At 43.7% G+C, this 13,607-nt stretch overlaps 1 protein-coding gene across 9 annotated transcripts in view; it reads right to left on the bottom strand.

The window, feature by feature from the left end:
- Positions 1–13,607, bottom strand: part of RBFOX2 (RNA binding fox-1 homolog 2) — a 254,196-nt gene that overhangs the window by 67,663 nt on the left and 172,926 nt on the right. For all 9 annotated transcript variants that reach the window (XM_073325006.1, XM_073325046.1, XM_073325025.1 and 6 more), the window contains one exon: positions 9,042–9,266. In XM_073325006.1, the coding sequence (XP_073181107.1) occupies positions 9,042–9,266 (225 nt within the window). The remainder of the gene's footprint in view (positions 1–9,041; positions 9,267–13,607) is intronic.

Below are 13,607 nucleotides of genomic sequence, written 5' to 3' on the forward strand. Positions count from 1 at the left end.
ATCCATTTGGTATAAACTAGCCGTGATGGGGAGAGTGGAATGGCATGGCTATGCAAGCATCTCTGTTCACAAGTTGCAGTGAAGGGGACAGCAGAGCGACATGAGCCCACCACAGACTGGACAAAGTACACCATTTACAATCAGCCATGGTTTACCCACCCCCAAATATCAGATAGACAACATCCTGACAGATATCATATCTAAAATGTACCACTTCCAGATGCCTTTCCCTTCCCTCACCCCATGACAAAATGCATCTCGAAACACGTGTGGTGCACCCTAGGGGAAGAATCAATGCAGTCAGCTTGTGATTAAATCACACCATGCTATTTGGCAGTTTTATTTTTATGACTCCATCAGAGTCCTCTGCTCCCCGGGGCAAATCTGTCCAAGGAAAAGGACAGAATACATGGCAGCTCATCCATCACCAGTGCAAACAGTGCCTAGAGATTAGCGTTCCAAAACCACCCCCAGAAATCATTAACTCCCCCAGTGCTACTGAGTTTCGAAGGGAATCTCTCTTCAGTCAGGTTTTATGCATACTCTGGAGTCCCACTAACGTAAATTTCCAAGCCCTGTGCTTCCCGCAACAGATAGTAAAAGTTGCAGGTAGACACATGCCCCACCAGATAGGCATGCACCCTCTGTCCATCCCTCCCAAGCATGACAAGTGTAGACTCCACAAAGTGAGGTATGTCAGCACAAGTTTAAGGACTCTGAACAGTTTCTGATGTAATCTGCCAAGGAATAGGTCTATTGCTTCAATAGGCATGGAAACCATGAGGCTGTGAACTAGTGGACCGAGGAGAATATAAACACTCAGAGGCAGGAACTCATGTCTTACTAAGCCTGTACTATGTCATACAGCGGCCTGTTCAGAAATCCCTCACAGCTGTGCCTGCATATGGCAGCGTGCTGCTGCCATACAAGAGACAATATTTACAGCATGCTAGCTTTGTACAGTGAGATAAGGCTTCAAACAGGGAAGACAAGAGGTCTTCTGTCAAACCTCACCTCGACTATGATAAGACTCCCAAGCTCAGAGACAGGTAACACCAATGTGGAAGGGTACATTCTTCTACATGAATTCAACAGTTTCCTGCTAATGTCAGATATGTTCCCTCTCTGAAAGCTATAAACTACACTTGCAAGGGGATGGGTTCATCAATCTAATGGTTCTTTCCCATTTCTAACATCTGTGACCCTAAAGTGAGGTTCAGTCTTTCAGCCAGCATCGGACTGGCTGGATACATTTGTGTATTGCCATATATTCAGCCACAAATACAAATGGAAGAAATGGCTTCCTAAGGTCTTGTTTTTCTTTTTTTGGTCATTCCTTGACTTAATTCATCAGGAGATAAAAGGGAAAGACCTGGAGCTTGTTTAGAGGCAGCATTTAATAGAGACTCATGGCAGAAAGTTACCCTGAGTCACATAATAAAAAACACTCTTCACAAACCAAATCTCTCCTCCCCGCACTAACTCTCACTTACTTCATTCTAGACTGATAGCAACATCTGACAGTGGGAAACCGCACTTCTCCCTCCTCAAGTCCGAGATACGTACTACAACCTGTTGTCAGTTCAGAACAGTGGGGTGCAGAGTCTCTTCATGTTCCTTAAATCTCAACTGCCAGCAAGGAGGCAGTAACAAGGAGACTTACGCTGTTGCAGAAATTCTGGAATTTAAAATGCTTTTAGTCCCATCCTACACTCTCACATTAGTCTGTGTAATTTACATTGATGGTAATTAGAGTGAGAAGGTGGTGACCCTTTTTTGACTCTTCAGGTCTGAGCTCTGTGTAAGCTTGACTCTCTCACCAACAAAAGTTGGTCCAATAAAAAAATAATATCTCACTCACCTTGTCTCTCTAATATTCTGGGACCACCACAGGTACAACAACACTGCATACATTGATGGTAAAGTCACCTGGCACTATGCTTATGGTCCCAAACTGTTCTGAAGCAGCCAGTTCCACAGACTGCATGCCCAAGTTAGGGTCTCAGTTAAGATTTCGGCGAAGCAGGGGATCTATACTGCTTGAGCCAACAGTGAATATTTATCTGACTGGGTGAGCAGACATAGGGTGGACAGACAAAGTGAGACTGCCAACAGTCTACAAAATCCACCTGCTGAAGTGAAAACACGGATTGACAGAGCCAGAAGAGTACCCAGAAGTCACCTACTACAGGACAGGCCCAACAAAGAAAATAACAGAACACCACTAGCTGTCACCTTCAGCCCCCAAATAAAACCTCTCCAGCGCATCATCAAAGAGCTACAACCTATCCTGAAAAATGATCCTTCACTCTCACAGATCTTGGGAGACAGACCCAGTCCTCACTTACAGACAGCCCCCCAACCTGAAGCAAATACTCTCCAGCAACCACACACTATACAACAAAAACACTAACCCAGGAACCTATCCTTGCAACAAAGCCTGATGCTAACTCTGTCCACATATTTATTCAAGTGACACCATCATAGGACCTAATCACATTAGCCACGCCATCAGGTGCTCGTTCACCTGCACATCTACCAATGTGATATATGCCATCATGTGCCAGCAATGCCCCTCTGCCATGTACATTGGCCAAAGCGGACAGTCTCTCCACAAAAGAATAAATGGACAAAAATCTGACATCAGGAATCATAACATTCAAAAACCAGTAGGAGAACACTTCAACCTCTCTGGCCACTCAGTAAAAGATTTAAGGGTGGCAATTTTGCAACAGAAAAGCTTCAAAAACTGACTAACGAGAAACTGCTAAGCTTGAATTAATATGCAAACTAGATACCATTAACTTGGGTTTGAATAGAGACTGGGAGTGGCTGGGTCATTACACATATTGAATCTATTTCCCTATGTTAAGTATCCTCCTCACATCGGCTTGTTAACTGTCTAAATGGGCCATCTTGATTATCACTACAAAAAATTCTCTCTCCTGCTGATAATAGCTCATCTTAATTAATTAGCCTCTTACAGTTTGTATGGCAACTTCCACCTTTTCTGTATGTGTATCTATCTATATCTATCTATCTTCTTACTATATATTCCATTCTATGCATCCGATGAAGTGGGGTGTAGCCCACGAAAGCTTATGCTCTAATAAATTTGTTAGTCTCTAAGGTGCCACAAGTACTGCTGTTCTTTTGACAACAGCAAAGAGATCAGCCAGCACAGAAACTATAAATACGAAGTACAGTTTGTTTCTCTCCCTCACTTGCTTCTTCAGATGCAAGTTATGGAAAATTAAAACGTTTGGAAATAGAAGATCCAGAATGCTGTGTAGCCCAAGAACAAGGGTAGACTGTGGGTACAGTCTATTTACAAAACAGACAGAAAAATGTAAACTATTAATGCCTGTATTCAGAGGGGAACTAGATTGGCTTATGAGCTTTGGAGTTGAGCTATAGCATTTTTTGACTCCACTAGTTATAGTCTGGCCACAGACCAGGAAACAGCTTGCGGAATGACTGAAGGCGGTGACTGAAATTCACTACTATTTGATGGCTATGTACCTACAGAAATGGAAAGTTGCTTGTTGAGGTTTTTGGGGGGTGGGGTGAGGATGGAGGGGTTTCAGTCCAGCTTCCAATAGGTTCACATCACAAAAGCTACCATCATAACAGACACCCTAGGAAGCAGTTTAAGTAGAGGTACGGGTTAAGGACTTAAAAGGGCCATGGACACTGAATCCCCCTCACTCCTATAGTTTGTTCCTCCGAGTTAAGGTTGAATACACAGTCATGGGCAGTGGATGTGGGAACTTGAATGGTCATTGCCCATGCTGTACCTGTTCTGAAGACAGAGGACTTCCAGTGCCAATTGGCACTTTTCAACAGCACTAAATTTCATTTTTAAAATTAACAAATCCATTTCCATTTGTATTCTTTACCTTAAAAATAGGGAGCCCAATTTCCAGAGACGGCAATATGGATGTCTAAATGCAACTCAGAACATGCTAGGAATATAATAAGAAAGGAATTATTTTGGGAAATTCTGTGGCCTGTGTTATACCAGAGGCCAGACCAGCTGATTACAAAGGGTCCTTTCTGGCCTTGGAATCTCTGAATGTATTAAATGTTTTTCTATGCAACGATGACATGCAGCGTCCAGACAGGATTGTTTTGATGGCCACCAAGCCAGAACCTTCATGAAAGTCTCTTGGGACCAAATGCATCTTTTATCAAATAGGGAGGTTTTGGCACACAAGCCAGAGAAGGTGGTGGCGAACAGCTGCCATGCTTAGACATTAAACAGTGGTTTGTAAGTGTGGAAAACTGAACTAATCTGTTTCATGGTCAGACCATGCTCTCAAATTCAAAATTTCATATTTAGTTGCCCAATGGTTTCCAAACTGTGGACCATGGAGTGGTCCACAGAGAGCTGTTCGGTCACATAGTGATGGCTTCTCCTCCACCTGTTAAACTGCATTAAGAGACACCTAAAAGTAAACATTACATACTTCCTTAATATTAAATTTCCTAGGTACACAATTGCTGTAGTTACCATAGGGATTTTCCATTATTATTTGAGGGAGAGGGGGCAATCTATACAACAGCAAATCAGAGAGGAGACATCCCTGGGCCAATCCTTCTGTTAAGATGCAGTTCATGCTATAAAAAAAAGTTTGGGAACACCCTGTCCTAGGAAAACCTTGCACATTCAAAAACATATGTTGCATATATGTTGCATTTAGATGCATATAATACACCCAGAAATTTGAAAGTATAGTCCCAATCTCACCATTCACACTGACTAGGGTACATGGATCCCACTGTGAATGTGATTCCTCATTCGCCAATAAAAAAAGGACATCTGTATTCCTTTGGAGGATGTGCTGCATTTACTAAATGTGTTTAAGTGACAGTACATCAGAGACTTATCTCAGACACTGCTCTCTGCAATGAGATTTTGTATTGTACAGGTTCATGATATAATGCGAAAGGCAAGCTCTCAACACCTGCCATTTATGAGGCTGCATCAGGAACATTCATATAAAGTGATTTACATATGTCTATGTCTGTACAGCTATACCTCTAGATATAGAGTTTTACACAGAGACACACACACACCTTCTTCCCACTATTCAGCTGGCTTCTTTCATCAGTTTTATTCACCTTATAGGGAAATCCTCTTGTTTTCTACTGTCAAGAAAGCCATTTTAGTTCACTAGATGGTCAATCATTCCTCTAAATAAGTCTCTCCACCTTGGGCTGTCTCAGATTGAGAGTCCTCAGGTTGTTTTATGTCTACCTCTGTAAACTGATAAAAACTCAAGAGTCATACCACTGACAAACTGAGATGCAAGGTATCAGTCAGGGAAAAAGACTTCTGCTGCAGGTTGTTTTGCTAAGCCACGTTTGAACTGATGTCCCTGTCAATTTTTGATCCAGCTCTCTCAACTCTGCTTTGGGCATAGTTTGGGAAGAAAGGCCAGCTGCTTTGGAAATAGACTCATAACCCCAAGTACTGGGCAAGAAACACAGCCCAGCACATGAAGTCTGATCCTCAATAAGTGAGGGGCCAATACCACAAATTAAACTCAAGCATAATATGAGCAATTAATGTGCAAGTTCCTCCATCCACAGTTCTATTTCTGTGCTTCTCAATCCTGACCTATAGCCATAAATATTATTTAAGTCCCAGGTTTCTCCTTGGCTGACAAAACAATCATGCCAGAATGTGCGTTGTTTTTATAACGTAGAGCAGGAGTAGTCAATAGGAAGACCACAGGCCAAACCCGAACCGCCAGACACTTTTAAAAGAACCCCAAAATATTTGTAGTTTACTTATTCTTTTCTCTGGAGTCCGGACCTTGACTATACCCGGACCAAGAAATCTGGACCTTGACAAAAAATAACTGATTACCCCGATGTAGAGAAATGTCCAGTCTGGAGCGGACCTTGACTCATGAAGTTTATTTCATTTGCAACCAGAGCTAACATTTGAACTCAGGTGTCCAGACTGTGTTAAATTAACTCACTTTGCCACTGTCAGCATCCTCACATCAGCCTGTCTGGCTTGTGTGCCAGAGCCTGACTAGCTCATAAGAGAAGAAACTGGATGAACTCATTACACTGTCGCACAGGCTTGTTATCAGTCAGATGTAACCCATCCAAAACCAATTCAGAAATGACACCCTGTCTTCTCAGTTTAACATTTCTGCAAAAACCTCAGCATCTGCCAGGCTGAAAAGCAGGAATTCTAAGCTCTTCCTCCCATCCCCTTTTTGCTAACTGACTGTGTACTGTACCAAATGGACATCAGCATAAACTCTGATCTTAAAAGTAGGGAAAGGTCTCTTTTCTCTGGTTAAAGGAATTCCTGAAATGCCCCTGGGATTCCAGGCTTAAGATCACAACAGCAGGGGAATCTGCAGGCCTGTTGGGTTTGGGATCTCACTTGCACACACGTGAGGGCAGCTGCTCTTGTTGACTGCTGTAGCAAGAGGAGAGCATTAGAGGCCCTAAGACAACTTTACACAGTATTAGGTTAGTAGAGTCCCATGGGCCAGAAGACAGGATTAGAAAGAGGGAGAACCTGTGTGTGACAAATGAGTGCACACATGCAACATACACACACAAGTATGTATGTAATAACTGGCACATGTGATGGACAGTGCCAGTTATGGGTGTATTCGGAAAGGTAGTATCATCTACCTGGTGTGTTGTATTCTAACACCCACCTTCGGCCTGAGTAACTAAGCCTCCTACTTACAACACAATACAGTGAGTTTTCCTTGGTTCCCACATGACTGCTCAGTGTGTTGAATAAAGAGTAAAGCTAAAAGCAAATATACCCCAAGGCCTATATTCCATGGAATCAAAAGAGCTTCATACTAAGATTCCACTAGAGGGATAGAAAGGGATAAGTGCAGAAAGATTCAAGGCCCAAAGCATGTAAGACAGGCTAGGAAAGCCCTCAGCTACTTTGTTCACTCCCTTTGGATTTCCATGAAACACACACAGTGGCTTACCACCAACTGGAATCCTTTCAGGTTAAATAATTCTGGCCAAAACTGCCACCACTAATGTGTTCATGTGTTTTCTTGAAGGAATTTACCTTTACCCGTTCCTGGCCCGCTCCAGTTCTGTGCACTCTACTACTTCACAGTGTTCACTTGCACACCTTTAACTATGTTAAATAGTTAGAGCAGACATGCCTACTGTTCCCAGTAGTTGGTAGAAAAGTTACATGCTAGCCAACCTATTGTCTAAGCTCTCCACAGACTCCTGACAACAATTCTCCCACTCACAGCAGGCACCCAGCAACACACTCCTTCCCACGCGAGCTTCTATTCTCTCCTCATAGGCTACTAAGTACCACTGTCTCACCCTGCCAGAGCACATATGCGGACTCCTATTCTTGTTCTTTTGGCTCTCTGGAGCTTGTATTAGTCAATGAAACGCAGAGCTCTTCCCCGCAATGCAGTGGAGATGGTTCCTAATATGGAATAGGAACAGGAGGGTTGGCAGCAGCTTACGTCCAGGGTCAAGGCTCACATTATTCATTTCCATTTTAAAAAAAACATTCTTAATGTCTGGACAAAGATAGGAACTACATAAACACGTGGAAAAAGCAGACGAACAAGGAAGCACTCTGCACTGCCACGCAGGAGACCTAGGTTCTATTCCCAACATCCAGCTCCATCACTGAGCTGGTAGTGCTTAGTATTGCTCTGCATTGCCAGGCAGGAAACTAAATCCCAGTTCCTGTGTTGTGTTCACTGGATGGGTGGGAGATGGGACAGACAGCTCAGTGTCATAATGCTACTTACATGGCTCTGCACTTGCTTGCATCAGCCTTGGGTTCCATTTCCAGTCATGATCTGTCATGGACTAGGATTGCATTGCCCTGTGACTTAGTAAGGTGTCTGAAGTGAACTGAAAGCATGGTCAATGTACTTTACCAGGCTTATACCCTTTCCTTCTGCATAGTTGTGAAAGACAATCCATTCATCTTGTGAACACCATAGCTCGAAGCACCTCCCAAGGTCAAGACTAGTGCTGTGAACAGGGCAGTCATGGCCCATCCCAGAGAGAAGGGTGCTACACGCTGCGCATCCGTACACACTTGAGCTGGCACTATATCAGCCCTTCCAATCACTGAGACTAAATTCACTCCGTACTTATAGGGAGAAAAAATGATCTCTAGCAGCCAAGCACCTAACTACAAGGAAAACTGAAAGCATTAGCAGATTAAATCCATCCCTTTGCACTGTAGGCTCTAACCATAAGGCTCTTTATTAGGAAGTTAAATCTTAACAAGTGGCTTAAGGGATGGATAAAGCTTTCCCTGGGATAATCTGCCAGCATGTTGTCCAGTTCCAGTTGCAGGCTATGGGAAGATGAAAGTGAACAAAGAAGACTGTGAAAGTCTTTGTTCAGTAAATGGCTGCATAGCAGCCAAAGCTTGTCTCCTGCCTAGGTCTGCCCCCCTGCACCCCGCATGCACACGGTCATCTTCAAAAAGCCAAAACGTCTCCCCACTCTACCACCTCCCTGAACTGGGATAATTCATCTGTATCTACTAATTATAATCCTATCTATAATTTCAGCTTTTTAAGGCTTGTTTTCACTCCGTTTTTTTTTGTTTTTTTTTTTATAATTTGATTGCAGATTAACTCAAAGTAGTTAACATCTTTGTAAAAGCTGGACATCCCTAAATTACTGTTCTAGTCTACAGTTCAGTCACAACATTTAAGAACGCCACCATAAACTATCGCTACTCCTTGTTGCGACAGAGGGGATATTTCTCTCTTCACAAACACATATTTATCAAGAGAGTATATCCAAGGGGGAAAGAAGGTAGGAGCATTGCACTGGGATGTGAAAGCCACGGGGCTTTCATAATTCTCTCACTTTTGGGATACAAGCGGCCTACCTCTGATACAAGAGCAACATTACCTACGCACTTATGAGACATTAGGAATGGGAGAGAGCTATCAGGTAATCTAACCTAAAACAGTTTCAGGAAACGAACTGTACGAATGGCACTGTATTGGTTTTCCCACTCTGCAACTGGCTGTGCATACCGTAAGAGATCCATTCTGCGTGCTGGGCGTATTCGTGCTCTGCTCTCCATGCGCCTGCGTACTTCCGTAGAGTGTCAGATTGTGCTCGCTGGTCTGGCCTGCATAGTCCTGAGTGTGTGGCACCCCATACTCTGTGGGGATCCCATTCTGTGGGGGTGGTGGGAACGGGATTGTGGTGAATGGCTGGACCATTGCATCAGGAGTGGCTGTTGGCTCCTGGTTACCCTGGAGAAGGGGAAAGGAGAAAATGGATTTAATATGCTACAAATGATGGACCAGCAGTCCAATCTAAGAAGAGCAAACAGGGGTCCAATCCAGCCCAGCTCAGTATCTCATTCATTGTCACTACACTACCACCCAAACAAGTCCTCTATTGCATTTTATACAGAAGGAACACTCCTCCCCAGAGAGCACAGATTCTCATTTTAAGTTTGCTTTGGCAGCTTTGAGGATACTGGACAGGAATGAAGGGGCCATATTTGCGGCTCAGGACCTACACATCCTTGAAATATCACAGGATCCCCTAAGTCATGTAAGGTGTATCTCCGGGGCCTGACTGGCTTGCATCTCCTCCTCAGGCCCAAATTACAGAATAGAATTCTCTTTCTGACTTTTCCTGAGTGCTCCCAGCATTCCAGTGCGGGTGACATTGGTCCTAACACCCCTATAAAATGCTAGTGTACTTGGCTGGCACATCCCACTTCTCCCAGTCCTCTAACCATTAAGATATTTCTTGTGATAAACAGCATCCTCATGGCACTGCCCCCAAGTACCTCTGCTTAGGGCAGTATTCCTTGCTATTATACTCTAGTAAAAGAGAGCAGAGATCTGTTTTCCAGGACAGATCTGTGCAAAACAGATTACCCAGATACCCAATTACTGGAATTCATGCTTCTTGCCTACTCCTCAGAAGACAGACAGGAGCCATGGGGAACTGAGAATTGAGAATACAGGCTTGCAGCACTTGCTCTCTCCCAAGCATTAGCATCACTACCTTCAAACAAGACGTTAATTATACTCCTCCCTCAACTCAGGGCATCCCACAGAGATTTCTGTGCTAGGACAATTGGCTTTTTAGCAGCTTTTGGCACCATTTGATGCCAACTGGTTGTCTATTAAACAGATACTCCACCAGACGAAAGGTATCCCAAAAAGGGTAAAAATCCCACACTGCCATGCCTCCAGAGGGTCCTAGCACTTCCAAAATCATCATTATAGCCACTCTGCCCAACTGTCAGGGCCCATCTATATGCCCTCAGGGAAGGGAGGGAAGCATGGCTGGAAGAATTCAGTCACCTGGGGTAAAGGAAGAATGGCCCATGACATTCAAGTCTCTCTGACCTTAGAAGACTGGACTATTGCTCTGTTTCTATTGCACCCATCACCCCACCAGAGAAAGCCAAGGAATATTCTCAGGCTAGGAGGTTGCTCACCACTGTACTGTAATCCCGATTTTAAGTTTCACCTGCTACTCCAGACATGGGCCCTCCTCCCACAACACCCTGAGGTAGTGGAGCCTGTTGTAATATCGGTGTGCTTACATCAACGGACAAAAGGGAAAACAGTCTTGTCCCCAAATGAGGCAAAGGGATCTCTGCTGGGAAGGGATTCACCAAGGGGTAATTGCTGCAGGAAATTACATCGTAGTCGTTCAGCAGAGAATAGAGAGACACTGAAGGGAGCTCCGCTGAAACTGGACAAATCTTTCAATCCAGTTATCAAAGTGCCTGCAGCTCCCTTCCAGAGCGAATGAAACAATGAAATTCAATGCAGCTCCAGCCAACACAGGTCATTCAGACATTGGCTGAATCTCAAACTTGTTCTGACACTAGCATATCTGGCCTGTGTCCCCTGCGGACCAGATGATCATGCACGCCTGTAGCTGGCAAGAAGGTGAGGAAAGGGAATTCAACACCATTCAGCAGTGCAGAGCTGCAGCCACGGACCCTATGAAACCACACCGCCCGTTTCACTTACTGAAGTCCAGTCCCTACACAAAGCTGCATATTAAACACTGCTGCTTGCAGAAACAGAACTTGGAACCCTTATCAAAGGAAGAAAAATCAGTAGTCGTGTTTCAGCAACTGTCAGCAGCACTGTTAAATTCACAGACGCAGACATTTTTACCACCATGTCGTGAAAATGGCTGCACCACCGCTGGCAGCTACTGGAATATACAGTCACTCCTCATGTCCCTTTCGTTGTGACCTTGCGGATCAAGTAGGGAACATGCTCGTTTAAAGTTGCGCAACGCTCCCTTATAACGTTGTTTGGCAGCCGCCTGCTTTGCCCGCTGCTTGCAGGAAGAGTGGCCGGTTGGAGCTAGCTGGTGGGGGCTTGGAACCAGGGTGGGCCGGCAGCCCCCCATCAGCTCCCTGCTCCCCTAAGTTCTCTGTGCAGCAGCCGCCCAGCAGGCTACCAATTGCTGGCAGTTCAGCTGTCCCTCCCCCCACTGCCATGTATTGCTCCTGGGAGCCTCCTGCTTGCTGTGCAGGGGAGGGGGAAGAGGAGGGCTAATGTCAGGGTGTCCCCCTCCCACCTACTCCTGCCCCCCTTACCCCTTCTCCATATAGAGCAGGGTGGGGACAGGACAGGGAGCTTGCTGCCCCAGCTGCTGTCTCAACTTCCTGATTTTTTTTTAAAGGCAATGTACTTAGAATGGGGTCAGTGTACTTAAAGGGGCAAGGCACATCTCTCTCTCTCTCTCTCCCCCACACACAGGGTGTGTGTCTCTGTCTGCCATGCTGCCTCCCCTCCCTCCATTCGTGCTGCCTTGTAGAGTGTAAGGCTACATTAACAACGTGTTAACCCTTGAGGGCTCAGCCAAGTGCTAGTTCATCGTTTAGCAGTAAGGCATTCCCTGGGAAATATCCCACCCTCTTCCACTCTCTGACTCCACCACCTTAACCAAGCTTCACAATCATCATTGCGATGTACAGTATTAAATTGTTTGTTTAAAACTTATACTCTGTGTGTGTGTGTATATATATTATATTAATGTAAATGGGGGGGGGAGGTTTCAGGGAAATTTTTTTCACCAGACAAAAAGTATATTTTATTTTTATACAAAAATAAAACAGTTTTTGGTCTGGTGAAAAAAATTTCCCTGGAACCTAACCCCGCCCCTATTTACATTAATTCTTATGGGGGAAATTGGATTCGCTGAACATCTTTTCGCTTAAAGTGCATTTTTCAGGAACATAACTACAATGTTAAGCGAGGAGTTACTGTAGCTGCAATTATTTCCAGTGTAGACTCACTCAATGCATCATCTGTGCAATGCAAGGTTTCCCCAAAAAGCCCAGAAGAGTGGTAGCCCCACCATGCTTTAATTTCTATCCAATTGCTTCCCTTACCCTGACAAGTTCCCTGTCTTTGAACCTTTAAGTGAATCTAAACTAATACAATAAATAAGTTTAGTTTTTTGAAGGAAGGACAGGCCTGAAGACTTTATTTTTAAATGAAGATTTTAAAGAAACACCATCAACTTAATTATGTTTCTGTCTAGAATTTTTTAAACTTATCATTGAGAGAGACATCTCTGATTATTATAACTGAAAGTTTAGAGAAAAATCATTTTAATATTTTTTCAGTTTATTTTCCTTGTCCGTTTGACAGCTGTTTGTCTATAGTTAGTTTTAATGTAAGTCAGTTCCCCATGACTGTGTAGGTTTTTCCATTTTTAAAATAGGAACAAAATAGGAAACTGTGATTGTAAAACTACAAAAACTGGCAGCAGGACTCCGGGGAAGGCGCAGTATCTAAAACAGTCGTTCCCAAACTTTAACAACCTGTGAACCCCTTTCACTAAAATGTTGTGTCTCGCGAAGCCCCTCCTAAAAATGAATATTTCCTGGGATTTTCTCCTTTACCTGAGCATAAATTATAAAAGCAGGGACCTTGGAAATATAAAATTTGTTTTTATGACATGCTTATTACATACTATTTATCAATTATGATTTATCATTACAGTATTTTATTACATTATGAAAACGGCAACACTCTTCCAAGATCTCACTTTCGTAGCTTTTATCACTATGAAGAAGCCTGTTATAAGACAAAGCTCCTGTGTTTCATCAAGGAGTATCTGATGTGAAACAGCATGAAGGTATTTAAGAAGCCAACTTAAAGAGTTCCTCCTACACAAGCATTCAGGTCTTGAGCAGTCCAGGCAAACAACGCACAGCATTACAACAAAGCTTAAACTTGTTCTTCATAATAATTTTAAAAACAATACTAGCTGCCTATTTAATTTAAAAACAGCAAAAAATATCTACCTCCCTTTCCATTTCTTATAAGGAGTCTTGAAGTTTAAATCTCCTCAGTGTGATAGATATGCTTGTTTTGATCTGCTTAGCTCTTGGAAGTCCAGGGGCTCCAGGCTGCTGGCCCCATGCTGCCCAGGGTCCCTAGGACGGCTCTGTCCGTCATTAGGGAATTCTTTCCCGAGAACCCCCTGTAACATTTCGCCAACCCCGAAGGGTTCACAAACCCCAGTTTGGGAATCACTGATCTAAAACTACTTACTTATTTATTTTTAACTGACTAGCTTTCAAGTTGACAATA

This window comes from Lepidochelys kempii, chromosome 1 (assembly GCF_965140265.1).
Source record: "Lepidochelys kempii isolate rLepKem1 chromosome 1, rLepKem1.hap2, whole genome shotgun sequence".
Taxonomy (NCBI): domain Eukaryota; kingdom Metazoa; phylum Chordata; order Testudines; family Cheloniidae; genus Lepidochelys; species Lepidochelys kempii.